This window comes from Erinaceus europaeus, chromosome 17 (assembly GCF_950295315.1).
Source record: "Erinaceus europaeus chromosome 17, mEriEur2.1, whole genome shotgun sequence".
In the NCBI taxonomy this organism is placed as follows: domain Eukaryota; kingdom Metazoa; phylum Chordata; class Mammalia; order Eulipotyphla; family Erinaceidae; genus Erinaceus; species Erinaceus europaeus.
Window position 1 is genome coordinate 28,324,863 of NC_080178.1, and position 18,294 is coordinate 28,343,156.

Consider the following 18,294-nt stretch of genomic DNA (forward strand, 5'->3'; position numbering starts at 1 on the left):
CTTCTTTATGAAGGAGACTGCAAGAAGTCTCCCTACACCAGTGATTGCCCACCATGAAGGGGACACATGTACAGTGTGCAAAACCATATTTAATATGTGTTTAGATGGAAAAACAAATGAAACTATGTTTCGCAATCCAAACAAGAAAGTTGTTTCAAATGCTCTTGGCTACTAAGCATGGCAGGGTGATGTGATGAATGTCTGGGGGTAAAAGGCAGTGTAACCACTATTTGAAGGGCTGCAGGTGTGATCAGGATGAAGAAAGCTATCCTCATCTCTCAGTTAATGGTGGTAGAAGATCAGTGGTGGTTACCCACAGAAAAATGGTCACAAGCCCAAGGGAAGGGTCAAGGGTCATCTTGAGTCCAGGTCTAAGCCCCTCAAGAATTAACTAGCCAATGTAATCAGCTTCAAACACAGTGCTGGGAACTACAGGTTATTCTAATTACCAAGAGTCACAATAGTTATAATCAGGGGCTGGGTGGTGGCACACCTGGTTGAGCGCATATGTTGCAATGTACAAGGACCCAGGTTTGAGCCCCTAGTCCCCACCTGCAGGGGGAAAGCTTTGCAAGGGGTGAAGCAGCGTCACAGGTGCCTCTCTGTCTCTCTCACACCCTGTCACCCCCTTTCCACTTGATTTCTGGCTGTCTCTATCCAATAAATAAATACAGATAACTAAGAAATTTTAAAAATAGTTATAATCAAACAGGTTCCCTAAGTAAGTGAACAGGGGCTTCAATCTCAGGAACATCCTGAAAATAAGACCATGCATGAATGGAGTTCTAATTAAGGTGATGTCACTAAATTTACAGAGCAAGATACCGGTACAATAAGAAAGGATGACACAGAAAGTTTTCAAAGACAGCCCGTGTTTAAAAGTGAATGTAATGCCATTTAGTGTAATTTTTTTTCTTTTTTAAAATATTTATTTATTTATTTACCCTTTTGTTGCCCTTGTTTTTTTATTGTTGTTACTGATGTTGTCGTTGTTGGATAGGAAAGAAAGAAATGAAGAGAGGAGGGGAGAGAGAGAAGAGGAGAGAAAGACACCTGCAGACCTGCTTCACTGCCTGTGAGGTGACTCCCCTGCAGGTAGGGAGCCAGGGGCTCAAACTGGGAGCTCGAACCAGGATTCTTATGCCAGTCCTTGTGCTTCACACCACGTGCGCTTAAACCACTGCGCCACCGCCTAACCCCCAATGTAAAACTTTTCTTAAGATGTTATGTATATGATGAGAAATTGGCCACAGCACTGCTTTGTTCAGGCATAGGAAGTGCTAGGATCAAACTGGGGCCTTCTCCAAATGCCAAGTCTTACACTCTACTCCCTGGTGCTCTACCCCCAGAGCCATCACCCTGGCAGCTGCTTAATCTTTTTTTTTTTTTTCTTGTTTTAAACCAGAGCACAGCTCAGCTCATGCTTAAGATGGTGCAGGTGATTGAACCTGGGACCTCAGAGCCTCAGACATGATAATCCTTTGCAGAACCATTATGCTATGTCCCTGGTTCCACTGAATGTAAACTTTAAAGTTAGTACCAGGTATTGGGGAAGACTCTAAGTTAAGAAGCAGCACCCCTGCGGAGGGAACATGATTTTGCAAAGGTTACATAACCCGCAAGTTTCAAAAAATGTGTTGCTGGGTTAACACTGTCTCTCTCTCCTTGGGTATAAACTCTGATTTTTTTTTTCTAAAAAAAAAAAAAAAACATTTCTTTAGTTTGTCTTCTTAGCAGGTAAAATAATCTCTGAATACCCATGACTCTGCAGGGGAGAAAGAAATGCGATTTTCTGCAATTCTGGCAGTCTTGAGCAGTCTTCCTCCAGCAGTGATGTGTGCTCCTGAGTTAGTATTTTAGGCAGTCACTCATCTACTGCTTGTCTGGAAGAGCCAGCAAGTGGGGAGAAAAGGCAGCGGAAGAGAGGTCTGAGAAGGTGAGCTCGCCCAGGCACATCTGTTGAGACTTGCAGGATCTTCCTCCTTGTCGTGGGCTGAATTGTGTCCTCCTCCTTGCCTCAATTGGTAAATTGAAGTCCTATCCCCTGGTACCTGAGGATGTGACTGTATTTGGAGATAGAGCCTCACAGAGACAATGAAGGTAAATGAGATCATTAGGATGGCTCTTATCCAATTTGACTGGCATCCTTCTAAAAAGGGGAAAGTAGGTCACAGACAAACACTAAGGGAAAACCAAGTGAAGGCCAGAGGAAAGATGGCCATCTACAAGCCAAGGAATGAGACCTCAGAAGAAACCAACACCAACTCTGAGGAAATGAGTCCCTGCTATTTAACAACTCCCCATCCTTCAGCAATTCAAGCAAACTAAGGCTCCCCCACCTACCTCTCCACCTTCCAGCCGAACAGCTGAAACATCTGTTCTCTCTTTGCTTCTGAACTCTGCTTTTCTGATTTTCAGAGCCACTGTTTGGCTTTACACACACACACACACACACAGACACACACACACACACACACACACAGACACACACACACACACACTTTTTGCTGTTTTAAAAGATTCAGCTGAAAAATGTCAATTAAACAGAAAAAAAAGGCAACAAACACCCTTCCACTTCTATCCACCCTTGCTGTCAGGACACGCCTAGGTCCACAGACTTCATGTGGGTGTGGGACTTGTGCCAGAAGAGAGAAAAGTGCGTGCCCAGCATTCTTCTCCCTTGCATTTGGGTTTTGTAGGGCAGTGCAGAAACAACCGCCCACACAAATATATCCTGGCATCCACAGGCTAATGTGTATTTGCAAATTGGTCTACGCTTTGCAATAGGGAAGCCATTGGAAGGGAATTTAAAGGTAGTAGTTTTGCACTGTTTATCTAATAGTTATCTTATGTGATTACCTAATATCCACTGTTTATTTAACATTAACCTTCAGTGTGATATCTTTTCTTACCTCAGTTTACTCTACTCACTTCTAGTTCCTAGATGTAACACCCTCACAGAGGACCGAGGGAAAAAAAAAAAAAAAGGTCCAAGCCTATCACTGAATGGTGTTCATTTTCAAAACTAAGCCAACCTGATAAAGCAAAGGGGAAAATAAAATAAAAGAGGAGATTACCTGTAATTACCCAGTAGTCTCTGGTTGTTTCTGATATGTCAAGGTTGGGATATTCTAGTGCTAAAAAACAAGAAACACATCAAATTACATTCACAGGTTTTAAATGTGTTGTTAAGGGAAGTGGACATGAGTATCAAAATAGCAAGCCACTAAATTCTGCAAATTTTATCATTCGTGGGAACTCTAGGACACGCAGGTCAAAGCTATCTTGCTATTCAGAAAACTCAAACACTTAGGAAAGGACTAACTTTCACATGATTTTTTTTTTTTTGGCGGGAGGGTTGGTGGTTCCTGTTATTTAAGCTTTTTCATCAAAGCCTAAAATGGGACATATTCAATATAAAGACTAGAGGGCCCAGCAGCAACACAGCCAGTTGAGTGCACACATTATCATGTGCAAGGACCCCAGTTCAAGCCCCTATTTCCCACCTGCAGGAGGAAGCTTTCTACAAGTGATGAAACAGTGCTGCAGGTGTCTCTCTCTTCTCATTCTCTCATTCTCTCTCTCTCTCTCTCTCTCTCTCTCGGCATACAGGGTTATTGCTGGGGATCAGTGATGCATCATGAATCAATTGCTCCTGATGGTCATTTTTTTCCATTTTATTGGATAGAACAGAGAAACTGAGAAGGGAGGAGATAGAGGAAGAGAGAGAGAGAGAGAGAAAGATAGAAATCGGTAGATCTGCTTCACCACTTGTGAAGCTTCTCCCTTACAGGTGGGGAGCTAGGGGCTCAAACCTGGATTCTCGTGCAGGTCTTTGCACTTAGTGACATGTACGCTTAACCTGGTGAGCCACAGCCTGACCCCTTTTTTTTTCTTTCTCTTTATTTCCGTCTCAATTTCCCTCTCTCTCTCTCTCTCTCTCTCTCTCTCCAAAATAAATGAGACTCAAAGAGTCTGTGGTAACTATATAGCTTTCTCTTTAAAATTTATCTAACCACAGCCCAAAAGATGCTGTAAGTGGCTAGAACTTTGGTCTTCAAAATGCAGATTTCCTCCTAAGTTTAATCCCTAGCATCACTATGTGCTAGAATGATGTTCTTGCTTTTCTTTCTTTCTATCTTGTTGGTATATAAATAAATAAAATGTTTTTAAATTGTTCAGCCATCACTAACATCTCTTGAATGGGCTTCTATTGCCAAGGACCAAGTTTAGTAGCCACATGCTTATGAGTGGCCCTATTTCTTTCAGGTGTGGTGACCGTCAGTTAATACATACAAAGCTTATTATAACACCTGTCACACAATAGGCACTCAGTAAGTTTCACCTAGCGTCATTATTACAAGAATATCAAGATTATGGAAGGAAGTAAATTCACATGTTGCCATGTGACATAATATAACTTTTTGACATCATCTTTTTCCTTTTTTTCCTTTTTAACCTCTGTTGGGGAGCTCAGAGCCAGCACTACAAATCCATTGCTCCTGGTGACTTATTTTATTGAATAGGACAGAGAGAAATTGAGAGAGGAAGGAGAGGAAGGGAAAATAGAGAGGGAGGAAGAAAGACAGACACCTGCAGACAAGCTTCACCACTCACGAAGCTTCCCCCTGTAGATTGGGAGCAGGGACTCGAATTCGGATCTTTGCACAGGATCTTTCCTCATACTATGTGCACTTAAGTGGGTGCACCATCGCCCAGTCCCCTGACATCATCTTTTCCATAAAATCTAGGGTCATTATTCCTTAATTCCTTACCACACAGAAATTCACAATATCCTACCACTAAAAAAACATTTGAAACAAAATCTGAATGGCTACTGTGTGCTAAGTAAGTACAATTACACATTGTCACTCCATTCATTTACATCATCAAAAGCAACTATAAGAAAAAAATTAAGTACTTTTGCTAATAAGTGTTAAAAAATTTTAAAGGGGGAGTCGGGCGGTAGCACAGCAGGTTAACCACATGTGGCGCAAAGCGCAAGGACCGGCATAAGGATCCTGGTTCGAGCCCCTGGCTCCCCACCTGCAGGGGAGTAACTTCACAAGTGGTGAAGCAGGTCTGCAGGTGTCTTTCTCTCCCCATCTCTGTCTTCTCCTCCTCTCTCTATTTCTCTCTGTCCTATCCAACAACAATGACGTCAATAACAACAACAATAACTACAACAACAATAAAAAACAAAACAAACAAACAAAAATTTTAAAGGGGGTCAGACAGTGGTACACCTGATTAAGCGCACACATTACAGTGTGCAAGGATCCAGGCTCAAGCCCCTGGTCCCCACCTGCAGGGGGAAAGCTTCACCAGTGGTGAAACAGAGCTGCAGGTGTCTCTCCATCTCTCTTTCTCTCTATCTTCCCCTCTCAATTTCTCTGTCTCTATACAATACTAAATAAATAAATAGAACATTAAAAATTTTTAAATAGATTTTTTTATTTAAAAAGGAGGATGGATGGTGGCGATCCTGGTTGAACACACATTACAATGTGCAAGGACTTGGTCTCAAGCCTCCAATCCCCACCTGAAGAGAGGCTTCACAATCAGTGAAGCAGTGCTGCAAGTCGGTCTCCCCCCCCCCTTATGTCTCTCCTCTTGATTTTTCTTTGTCTCTACATATATACATATGCATATACATATACATATATATGACATATGCCACAGAAATGTCATACAAAAACCAAGAAATCCAGTCCAGGAGGTAGTGCGATAGGCAGAGTGCCCAAATGATAAGCATAAGTTCCCAAGTTCAGTCTCTGGCCCCGCACATACCAGAGTAATTTTCTGGTTCTTTCTTTCTCAAATAAATGAATGAATAAATAAACAAATACACTTGGAATTCCTCCCATAGAGAATGACAGGTTAGGGGCCAGGAGGTGGCACACTTGATTAAGTGCACAAGGACCCAGGTTCAAGTCCCTGGTCCCCACCATCAGGAGGAAAAGTTTCACAGGTAGTGAAGCAGGGCTGCAGGTGTCTCTCTCTATCTCTATCTCTATCTCCAACCTTCCCTTTTGATTTCTGACTGTCTCTAATAAATAAATAAAGATAATAAATATTTTTGTTTTAATGTTTTAAAAAGAGAGAATGTCAGTTTACACTCACAAAGAAACAAAAACAAAATGACAAAACTCTGACTGTCCAGTGACCTTCAGAAATGCACCAACTTTCAAATTTAAGAGCATAAACTTTTAGTTCCCCTTTGGCCACCAACTAAGTGTTTGGGTACAAAATGTAGGCTGCACTGCCTTTTGAAGTCTATGCACACTGCATGGCAAAGAGGATTATGTAACTAAAAAATAGAAGAAGATGAGGCTGCCAGCCTAGGAGGAATTCATCAAGGCAAGTCCTCATGCTGATTGCAAATGAGTTCTATGATGATAGCTAGAGCCAGGGCAGGGCTGAAGGCCCCAGGGACATTGACTGATAGCAGAAGTGGAGGAACCATAGCAACCCAGATTGTTGAGGGGACAGATGTCCAATCAAGCAGTAATCTCAGAAGACATTGTTTGGGTTCAAACCCCAGGTACCATAGTTCACTTGCTATATGAGAGCAGACATCTCATTAAACCTCTTGGGGCTTGTTTTCAAAATACAAAATAAGGCTGATTTTGCACTTGCCATGTAGGGTAAATTTATCTGATGTAATCTTACAATCTTGTAAACCACTATTAATCACAAATATATTTTTTTATTAAAAAAGAGAGAAGATGGGGGTCAGGCAGTAGCGTAGCGGGTTAAGCGCAGGTGGCGCAAAGCGCAAGGACTGGAGTAAGGATCCCGGTTTGAGCCCCCGGCTCCCCACCTGCAGGAGAGTCGCTTCACAGGCGGTGAAGCAGTTCTGCAGGTGTCTGTCTTTCTCTCCTCCTCTCTGTCTCCCCCTCCTCTCTCCATTTCTCTCTGTCCTATTGAACATGAACGACATCAACAATAGCAATAATAACCACAACAAGGCTACAACAACAAAGGCAACAAAAGGGGGGAAAAATAGCCTCCAGGAGCAGTGAATTCATGGTGCAGGCACTGAGCCCCAGCAATAACCCTGGAGGCAAAAAAAAAAAAAAAAGAGAGAGAGAGAGCAAAGTTTAGGGCCTCGTGGTAGCACACCCAGTTAAGCACACATATTACCAAGTGCAAGGACAAACCCCTCCTCCCCATATGCAGGGAATCTGCTTCCTGAGATGTTATCTTTCTCTCCCTCTATCTCCCAGTCCCCTCTCAATTTCTCTGTCTCCTATTTAATAAAAACTAGGAAAGAAAAAAAAAAGGATGGAGATCTAGGCAGCGGCACACCTGGTTAAGCGCAAGGACCTGTATAAGGCAAGTGTCGATCTTTCTCCCTCTCTATCTCCCCCTCCTCTCTCAATTTCTTTCTGTCCTACCCAATAAAATGGAAAACATAGCCACCAGGAACAGTGGATTCATAGTGCCAGCACTGAGACTCAGTAACGACCCTGGAGGCAAAAAAAAAAAAGAAGAAGAAGAAAGAAAGAAAGGAGGTAGGGAAGGAAAGAGAAAAAGAGAAAGAAGGGAGGGAGGGAGGAAGAGAGGGAAAGAAAAAGAAAGGCCACTGGGAGCAGTGGATTCATAGTGTCAGCGCGAACCACAGCAATAACCTTGGTGGCAAAAAACAAAAAGAGAAAGAGAAATTTATCTGAGACTAGAGCTGTGTGAAGGGTAAAGGCACCTACTAGGCCTTATTTTCAATGTGCAGTCAATTCAATTTGCATTTAACACATATTTTAGTTGGTGTTTCATAACAAAAGCCTTAGTATACAGCCTGACTTACAACAGAAGTGAATGGAGAAAGACCTTGGGGGAAATGACAGAGTCCTGTTTGTGTGCACATACTCACGTTCAGCAATGGTGAGAGGCGGGTAGGTGAGGTAGAACCCCACCAGCTCTGCAGAGAGCTGGCGGAGAAGGCTGCTGGCAACTGTGCCATTGAGGAAGGAGCTCCGATTGCCCACCACGTAAACCAGGGTGACTGTCTGCGAGGCGTTGGATGTGCTCAAAATCTGAATTGACACAGGAGGAAAGGGGAGGGAGACATGCCAAATAAGATGAGGGTCTGTTTTATGGAGGCCTTGGGAGGAGAAGTTTAAGCAGAAGTTGAGGATAGGAATGACAGGGAGGGGAAAAAGAGCAAGGAAGAGACAAGAATAACAACAGTGGTCATTTACTGATTGCTCTGTGCCAAGCATTATGCTAAGGGCACATTATCTCATTTAATCCTCACCACAACCTTAGGAAGTATATCCAGTTATGACTCCCATTTATAGGTAGGGAAACAGGCCCAGGATGATCAAGGGTCTTAACCAAGGTCACACAGCTAGTAAGTGAGAGAGCCAGGATTTAAACCAAGGTAGTCTTGTGGTCTGGGAGGTGGCTCAGTGGATAAAGCATTGGGCACTCAAGCATGAGGTCCTCAGTTCAATCCCCAGCAGCACGTGTACCAGAGTGATGTCTGGCTCTCCCCCTTCCTTTCTCATTTAATAAAATAAATAAACAAACAAACAAAGGTAGTCTTAACTATAGGTTTTAAACACTTGTACATATATCTTTTCCAAGGGATACTCAGGTTACTGTCATGGTTCTGGAAAAAAAAATAAGAGTAAAGGAATGTTTGGGGCCGGGTGGTGGTACACCCGGTTGAGTGCACGTTGCAGTGCGTAAGGACCCAGGTTCGAGCCCCGGGTCCCCACCTGCAGGGGGAAAGTTTCATAAGTGGTGAGGCACAGCTGTAGGTATCTCTCTGTCTCTTTCCCTCTCTATCACCCCCTTCCCTCTCAATTTCTGGCTGTTTCTATCCAAAAAATAAATATAATAAAAAAATTTTTAAAAAGAGTACAGGAATGTCAAAATGAAGAAAAAATTTTAACAGGTCGGATAAAGAAAATCTGAGTCAAATTTGTGGGCTTTTTTTTTTTTTTTGCACATCTCTGGCTTCACCACATCAGATCAATGATTTTTCATATACAGAGAGAGAAGGGTGGGGGGGAACAACACAGCACTGAAGCTTCTTTCAGTGCTGTGGGCATCAAGCTTGAACCTCAATCACACACATGACAAAACAGCACATTATCCAGGTAAGCTATTTTGTCCGTCCCAAACTTTTATGATAATTGAAAGCTGAAGAGACAGAGAATACACATAGCCTAGTATATACATAACCTAGTGATGAACAGGATGATAGAACCTGACTATAAAGGAATTCAGACACATACACCAGCTTCTTTAGCGAGCAATCACATTTCTTTGTAACCCATCTAGTCAATATAGTATCTGTAAACAGTACTGTGGAGTGGTGTGATTTTCTTCTAGCATTTCATCTAACAGTTTTTCAATTATCAGCAAAGGATATTTTGGGGGGATCTATGCAGGGACAGAAATATCCCACAGGTAAGATTTGGAAAACAGACATAACAGGAAGCTATTCACACAGGGTTCTATATTTCTGGCCTGCCCCTTCCCCCTCCAGAGCCATTTGCTACCCTCCATCTCATCATGCTCAGAGCCCCTTAAGGCAGGATTGTTAGAAGCAGTAGTTTTAAAGAATGTTAGAAGCAGTTTTAAAAGTTCTCTTTCATGCAGTTATTTGTTAAGTGCTTTTAGTATAAGTTGTTTGTGGTGTGAGATGGAAATTTCCTTGCCCTTTCCCCCTTGGAAAACAGGACCTAATCAGTAAAGGCCATCAGTTGCTTTGCAGGTTGCTTGAAGGACCCTGCATAGGGCAAGCCGTATCAGGGCCTTTGCACAGGGTTTGAGGAATGCTGTTTTCCCGGGTGGGTGCAGCAGAAGGCCGGATGGTTACAGAAGATGGTGGGAGGATGTGGTGACCCTACCTGGCTAGATTCTATTGGTTGTGTGACTTTGCAATGTTTGAAACTAGCCCGCGCTTTGCTTTGAATGGATCATGCTTTCGTTAAGTTTGAAATGATTGGGTTTTTGTGTTCTCTATAGCCTGTTATTGGATGTAGGTTGATAAGGTGATGTGTTCCCCCTCCCTGAATGTATTCAGAAATCCTATAAATTGTATGGTTTGAGCCCTGTTCGGGGTCGAGCTTGGTAGACTAACATCAGTCACCACTCGGCCCGGATTGCAATTCTTGAATAAACATCTTTGCTTCCTTGCAGTGGATGGTGGTTAATTCCCGCTCTGTAACAAGGATGTTCACAACATCAACAGGCCTCTTGGTCCTCTATCTTCCACTAAAAGGAGCTTGTAAGTATGTGGAAGGATTCAAAGGAAGAAGAGAAAAATCTCATAAAGAAATGATATAAGCACCTAAAGCCAGGGTGCTTGAATTAAGTTGTGAACCTTCTAGTTATATGAACAAATCAGTGTCTCTGCCTAAATCTCCCTACCCCCACCCCCCCTTTTACCAGAGCATGGGCCTCACACATGCATGACTTTACCACTCATTCCTGGCCAATTTTTGTTTCATTCTTTCCCATTTTAAATAGAGATAGAGAGGGAGTGGGAGTGGGAGTGGGAGAGGGAGAGGGAGAGGGAGAGGGAGAGGGACAGGGACAGGGAGAGGGAGAGGGACAGGGACAGGGACAGGGAGAGGGAGAGGAGGGAGGGAGGGAGGGAGAGAGAGAGATAGAGAGAGAGAGAAGGAGAGAGAGAGAGATGGAGACGCCAAAGTACTGTTCACCTTCAGGGGCATTTCCCCAGTACTGTGGTGCTCCCCTGCAGTGCTGGGGTTGGAACAGGGTCTTTGACATGGAAATGTGCAGACATTCCACTGAGCAAGCTATTGCCCAACCCCTCTCTTAATGAAGCCTCATGGGTTTAGAATCTATCATTTGCAACTAAGAATATCCCAATTGGGGGTCAGGCGGTGGCGCAGTGGGTTAAGCGCATGTGGTGCAAAGCACAGGGACCGGAGTAAGGATCCTGATTCGAGACCCTGGCTCCCCACCTGCAGGGGAGTCGCTTCACAGGCGGTGAAGCAGGTCTGCAGGTGTCTGTCTTTCTCTCCCCTTCTCTGTCTTCCCCTCCTCTCTCCATTTCTCTCTGTCCTATCCAACAACGAATTGCATCAACAAGGGCAATAATAATAGCCACAACGAAGCTACAACAAGGGCAACAAAAGGGGGAAAAAAATGGCCTCCAGGAGCGGTGGATTCATGGTGCAGGCACCGAGCCCAGCAATAACCCTGGAGGAGGAAAAAAAAAAAAAAAAAAAAGAATATCCCAACTGAAGCTACTGTAATCTGGTCCCTGATTTAATGCCATATAAGCAACAGTAATAATGTTGCTTTTCAATTACTCTCTAAGTAGGCTAAATAAATGTCTATGTGGTCTTACTTCACAAAGAATGCAAGCTGTCCCCCCAAATTATACTAACTACAATAAAATGGAAAGTTTTAGTTGCAAAACCAGGTCCAAGGGCAAGCGATAGAAGACATGCCCAGGGGTGTGTGGCTGGCACGCAGCTACCTAAGTACAACAGGGGACTCGGAGGGCTACTAAGCCCAGCTTACTACTTTGCCTTTGAGCTTCCTGTCAGCCAAGGCAAAAATCAAAATGAGATTTATGAAACAATTCCCCCTGTGAGCCACTGATTTCAAAAGCTGTTATGTTCAAGAACATCTAAAAATCTATTCAGGTGAGATTTTCCAAATTACTATAATCTTTTCCAAGGAGGTTTGCTACTTGCTTCACAAAGTTTTATCACATGAGTAGTATATAACAACTGAGAGAGGGTTAAGGTGAAGGGAACTTATTTATCTTAGTATTCCTCCCTGTGCCTACTAAGTCTGTGCTTCCTGAACATAATTAGAACAAGCTCTGCAGCCTAATTAGACCAGTACACTTGCAAGGATCATAAATCCAATCAGAAAGAAAAATATCTCCCACAAGAAAGCTGAGTCATAGTCCTTACATAAATCTTCCATCTAAGACACATTTTTTAGATCTTTGTCTAGTATGAACCAAATCATAATGAAGTACTTCCATGTACATTCCGGATGAAAGCTGCTCATTCAGATGAAATTATATGCTCTCTGTTTCACATTGGTTTTGCTGATAATTCACTTATACTAAATATCAATTTCAAAACCACTGGATTTTAATAGCAAAGGCTTATTGTTCAGTAAAAACAGAGACACTATATAATACAGTTAGAGGAATTTAGAAACTGAATGGATACAACTAAAAATGTGTCCTGGAACCCCACCTCCCCAGAGCCCTACCTCACTAGGGAAAAATAGAAATAGGCTGGGGGTATGAATCAACTTGTTAATGCCCATGTCCAGCAAAGAGGCACTTACAGAAGCCAGACCTTCCACCTTCTACACCCCATAAAGATCTCTGGTCCATGCTCTCAGTGGGACAAAGAATGGGAGCTTCCAAGGGAAGGATGGGATACAGAACTCTGGTGGTGGGAATTGTATGGGATTATCCCATAAACATCTTATTGATCATTATTAAATAACTAATCAATCTTTAAAAGTAGCAGTCTAGGGTTGGATGTTATCTAAATAGCTGCAAAAACTGAGTCTGAGAAAAGCTTTTGGCAGTCCATCTCTGGCAAATCTAGGAAGCTGAAATACAAGACAAAGAGTAGGGGTTTCCTGGAAAAGAATTCAAGTGCTGGCCAAAAGTTCATCAAGGATCTCATTTCTGCCTAACACTGATGTTAGTATAGCATAGCGAAAACACTTATGAACAAGTTTTACTCTATTCTTTATCAATTGTGTACCCTCCAGGGGGTTCTTTAACCCCTTTCTCAAGTCAGGTCTGCTGTGAATTGAGTGGTAATTATAACTCAGAATGATGTGTTAAGTGTTACATACCAAAGTATTGGTGAAAATACTTAGCATAATTCCTGACATACAGTAAGCCCTCGATTTAAAATGTGTGAGCGTGTGTTTTTAAATTAAAGTGATTGTCCATGACTATCTGGAAAAATAGCACAATGAAAAATCATAGAATAAATGAATCATGGTAAGTTAGCTATGTAGAATTAATTCAGTTTTAGTGGACATTTGATCAACTTCCTGTAGTAATCTTATCTACTTCAATATTTTTAAATCATAAAAACATTGGAAAGGCTTGGGAAAATAAACACAAGATCCCAAATCACAACAGGTACACAGCAGCACAGCACCCCTCCTGTCAAGGCCATAGCTCAGACACCATCACCAAGTGACTAACTCAGTGGCTGACAGTGCCACCTTCTGCCTCTATCACATACCCAAAGTACAGTATTACATTCACAATAGGCAGTCCTTTCCTTCCTTCCTTCCTTCCTTCCTTCCTTCCTTCCTTCCTTCCTTCCTTCCTTCCTTTTATATTTCTTTATTTCTTTTTGGCATCAGGGTTTCATGTCTGCAGGATTCTACCACTCCTAGAAAACTCTGATTTTTTTTCTTCTTTTTAATTTCAGATAGAGGCAGGGAGGGAGATAGAGAGAGAGATAGAAAGAGAGAGAGAGAGAGAGATGGAGGGAAAGGGAGGGGGAGAGAGAGAGAGAGAGAGGATGGTCATGAAGCTTCCCCTAGTGCTGTGCTGGCTGCTCCCATGTGGTAAATAAAGCATTTCTTCTACCAGGTGAACTATCTCCCAGCCCCAGCAGGCAACTATGAAAATGGGGGACCACGTCATTTTTTTCGCTAACATTTGCATTATGATTAACCTCTGCCGAGTACATAATTGAAGCACCCTTCTTACCTGGATTGTCAAGTTGCTGTTGGTACTCAGGACCTTCCTCTCAGCATCCTGGAAGGCTTTCTGAAGCTTCTGTTCCATTGTTTGAGCAAACTTGCAGGACTGGATATTGTCAGACTGGCTCACAAACTGCAGCACTAGAAAGAGAGCAATCAAATCAGTGTTCACCAAGGTTCTGCATCTTAGCTCCTTAGACTGAGTAGCACTCATGACGCAAAACAGCAGGCCAGGTGATGGCGCACCCAGCAGAACACATGTATCATGCAAGGTGACCAAGGTTCAAGAGCCTGGTCCCTACCCACAGGGGTGAATTTCACAAGTAGTAGAACAGTGCTGCAGTTCTCTCTCCTTCTCTTTCTCTCTCTCTCTCTCACCCTCCCTGCATCTCTCACCCTCTATCAAAAACAAAGAAGAAAAAAAAAAACAGTTTCCAGGAATGGTGGAGTTGTGTAGACACCAAGCCCCAGCTGATGGGGGTAAAATCTTACTATAATGCAAAGTAGCATGAGTTTACATTACAGAAAGTAGGCACATGCAGTCACATAAGGTTTGGTTGTAGTGTCAAAAGTGGTTCTTAAAAATGGTTCATAACACAGAAAAATTAAAAGTATGATTGAACCCAGAATTCCCTCCAGTGAAAGGGTTTTGTGATTTTATTCAAATGAAATATGTAGACATCTGCTCCAAGACTGGCAAAGAAATAAAATAAAATAAAATAAAACAAAATAATAATAACTTACAGGATCATGTCCTCTACTTCTTTGGAGGGGGAAAAATCAACTGGACTGCATTACTAAGTTGATTGGGTCTTTCAGTTTTAACAATTTCTCAACTCTTGTGGTTTACAAACTGCAAAAACAGAATTGCCAGGGGGTCTGAATGAACTGTTCCCAGGCTCAAGCTTAGAATTCTGTTTCATTGGCATGTGGAACACCTTCCAAAGAAAGAGTTTATGAAGGCTCCACTCTTATCAGTATCCACTGGTAATAGAAAAAATCTTTGTTTTGCTTTAATTTCTTTATTGGGGGATTTTACATTAGACAGTAAATACAATAGTTTGTACATGCATAACATTTCCCAGTTTTCCATATAACAATACAACCCCCACTAGGTCCTCTGTCATCTTTTTTGGTCCTGTACTCTCCCCCCCACCCACCCCAGAGTCTTTTACTTTGGTGCAATACACCAAAGAAAAAAGTTTTAACACAGTACTGATGTCCATAAATACTCATTATAGTAGCTGGAGATATAACGCAATAGGAAGAGAGCAGGACTCTCATACCTGAGGTACCTGACTAAGCCTGGCATTGTATGCAACGGAGTGGTTCTCTGGCGCATCTCCCCCTCTATCTCCCTCTCCCTCTCCCTCTCCCTCTCTCTCTCTCTATATATATATATATGAAACTCTATGAAATAAAAATAGATCTTAAAGAAATTATAAGATATAAAAAGTTGCTAATTATATGGGCTAGGAAGGGATAATTCTAATAAACCCAAAGTTATAAAAGTGTAGATTGATGTATAAGGAAACCTGGGCATCTGGCTAGCAATGAATTTTTTTTATTTTTTATTTATAAAAAGGAGACATTGACAAAACCATAGGATAAGAGGGGTACAACTTCACATAATTCCCACCACCAGACCTTTTAAGAAAGTACACAGTGTGGTCCAGGAGACGATGCAGTGGATAAAGCACTGGATCCTCAAGCATGAGGTCCTGAGTTCAATCCCCAGCAGCACATATACCAGAGGGATGTCTGGTTCTTGCTCTCTCTCTTCCTATCTTTCTTATTAATGAATAAATGAAATCTTTAAAAAAAAAAAAAAAAAAAGCACATAGGAACTTTTACAGATAATAAATCAGGGGTCAGACAGTGTTGACCTAACAGAGCACACGTTATTACAATGCGCGAGAATCATAATTTGGGGGAGGGGTGGTAGTGCAGCAGGTTAAGCCACATGGTGCAAAGTGCACCGACCACTGTAGGGATCCTGGTTGGAGACCCGGCTCCCCACCTGCAGGGAGGTCATTTCACAAGCGGTGAAGCATTTTCTTTTCTTTTTTTCTTTTTTTATTATTTTTTATTTATTTTTTTATAATTTATTTCTTTATTGGGGAATTAATGTTTTACCTTCAACAGTAAATACAATAGTTTGTACATGCATAAGGTGAAGCATTTTCTGCAGGTGTCTATCTTCCTCTCCCCTTCTCTATCTTTCCCTTCTCTCTTGATTTCTCTCTGTCCTATCCAACAGCAATAGTAACAACAATAATAACAACAACAACAATGATGGGCAACAAAAAGGGAAAAAAAATAGTCTCCAGGAGAAGTAGATTCATAGTGAAGGCACTGAGCCTAAGCAATAACCCTGGAGGGGAAAAAAAAAATCATAGTTCAAGCCCCTGGTCCCCACCTACAGGGAAAAAGCTTCACAAGTGGTAAAGCAGTGCTGCAGGTATCTTCTCTTTCTCTCTCCCCTGCTATCCTCCCTTCCCTTTCACTTCTCTCTGTCTCTACCAAATAAATAAGCAAATAACAATTAAGTTTTTTAAATATCTCCTCTTGGTAGTACCCCTAGGGTCAGAATCCTTTCCTTCTGAGTTACATACCTGTTTTCAGCTGGAAGTAGCCTGCAGGCTGGGGATTCCATGGGGAGGCAAGTACTGCCACAGACTGCAAGTTTGGTGTATGTTGCTTCAGATCTGCAGTAACATTGCTGACCCCATAGACACCTAGCATTTCAATCACAACAGCAGGCAAATACACCAGCTTCCCTTTGGTCGCATAATAACCCACCGTGACATTATGAGAATGTTCCAGAATGTCCACCTACAAAACAAATGGACCCACAGAACTTCATGTTTATTCTGAAGTACTTCAAGTTCTTCTTAGTGTTTCTTAGAACCATACCTGTTATTTACCAAGGCAAGGAATAGAAAATCCTCATTCAAGAAATACTACAACAATCCTATAAAGCAGACATGGAGTGGCCAGTCTCAATATATCAAAATACAACAAAATATACAGAGCCTATACACAATTGAATTAAATGTTTTATACAGAGCCTATACACAATTGAATTAAATGTTGTTTTTTTTTCATTCCATAAGCGCTTCAGTATAATACTATGAGCACTAATTAATACCCAAAAAAGGTAAAATGGAGATTTCCAGGAAATGGAGTACTAAAAAAATATATAATTGCTTTAGGTGAAGGGTAGATAGCATAATGGTTATGTAAATAGACTCTCATGCCTGAGGTTCCAAAGTCCCAGGTTAAATCCCCTGAACCACTATAAGCCAGAGCTGAACAGTGCTCTGGTAAAGAAAGAAAGAAAGGAAGGAAGAAAGAAAGGAAATATAATTGTACTGTATTTCTCATCATCCATGAAAAATCGAGGCAGAGATGGTAGATGGAGAAAGTGCAACTTTCAAGGTCAAGAGTCAGTAGGAAATGTGATAAATTCTTTTCTATGGAAGTCGAGAGAACAAACATTTAAATTTAACTCCAGTCTTGGCCTCTAAATTGTTTCAAGACCAAGCAAGAATGAGATAGGAAGAGTCTTTGCTTACAGCTGAGTCTACAGGTCCTTCTTACAACTGATAATCTGACCTCTTTCTGACACAATTGGAAGATTTTGAGGTTTTTTATTTTAATCTTATTTTGTTGCTTTCTTAGTGTCTTATACTAACAGTTTAAGGTGTTTCAAGCAGTTGCTATCTCCTCTTATTTTTGTACCTCCATGAATAGTGTCATGTGTGTATTTGCCAAAGAAACAAACATTTTGTGAGTGTAATGGTTATGCAAAAGACTTTCATGCCTAAGGCTCTGAAGTTACAGGTTCAATCCCCTGCATCACCAAAAACCAGAGCTAACCCTATCCCTCACCCTCTGGGAGAAGGAAAGAAAAAAAAAGGAGCAAATATTTTGCAACAGACTGGGTATGTCTTTGGTTCTTCCTCAGTGTGCATTCCCTATGATTCTGTTTCCTAAAGAAATGGCTTTAGGTGGGACAAGAGATATTTCTGGGTGGCTTTCAGACACAGCACAAAACAACATCTAATCATCCAATGGGAACGTGACTTTATTTCCAATCTTTCTAACCACTTCAAGAAGCAAGTCACCCTTTGAGGACTACTTTTAACACACCTATCTCTAATCCTACTTAATAAAATTTTAAATAAATAAAGGGATACCAGGCTCAACCTTAGACCTGTCAGCAGGTCGCAAAGTCAAGCTTGAGCTTAACAACTGTTCCCACTATTCTCTTTTTTGTGATTACCTTTTATTTGTGGCAAATGATCCTGATTTCCATTTAGAACATATCAAATGTCCTTTCAAAAGAAATAAATTTAAGTGTTTTATTTTTTCAAGTGAGCCCAATTTTACTAACTGCCATAGAGGTCTATATTCAAAAAAGGCAAAAACTGTGGCCAACATTTAGCAAAAAAATTTAAATACATTTTCTGCTATAGAAGACACAGATGCCTTTCATGGAATGAATTGTTTTTCCAGAATAGTATAAAAAATACTGACAACGGCCAATAAACTATGTGCTAAATCTCATACCTAGGGGGCCAGACGGTAGCACAG

At 41.6% G+C, this 18,294-nt stretch overlaps 1 protein-coding gene across 3 annotated transcripts in view; it reads right to left on the reverse strand.

The window, feature by feature from the left end:
* Window positions 1–18,294, reverse strand: part of KIAA1549L (KIAA1549 like) — a 414,360-nt gene that overhangs the window by 135,827 nt on the left and 260,239 nt on the right. For all 3 annotated transcript variants that reach the window (XM_060176625.1, XM_060176624.1, XM_060176622.1), the window contains exons 5-8: window positions 16,311–16,530; window positions 13,703–13,836; window positions 7,874–8,036; window positions 3,078–3,137 (exon numbers count right to left, since the gene is read on the reverse strand). In XM_060176625.1, coding sequence (XP_060032608.1) covers window positions 3,078–3,137; window positions 7,874–8,036; window positions 13,703–13,836; window positions 16,311–16,530 — 577 coding nt within the window. The remainder of the gene's footprint in view (window positions 1–3,077; window positions 3,138–7,873; window positions 8,037–13,702; window positions 13,837–16,310; window positions 16,531–18,294) is intronic.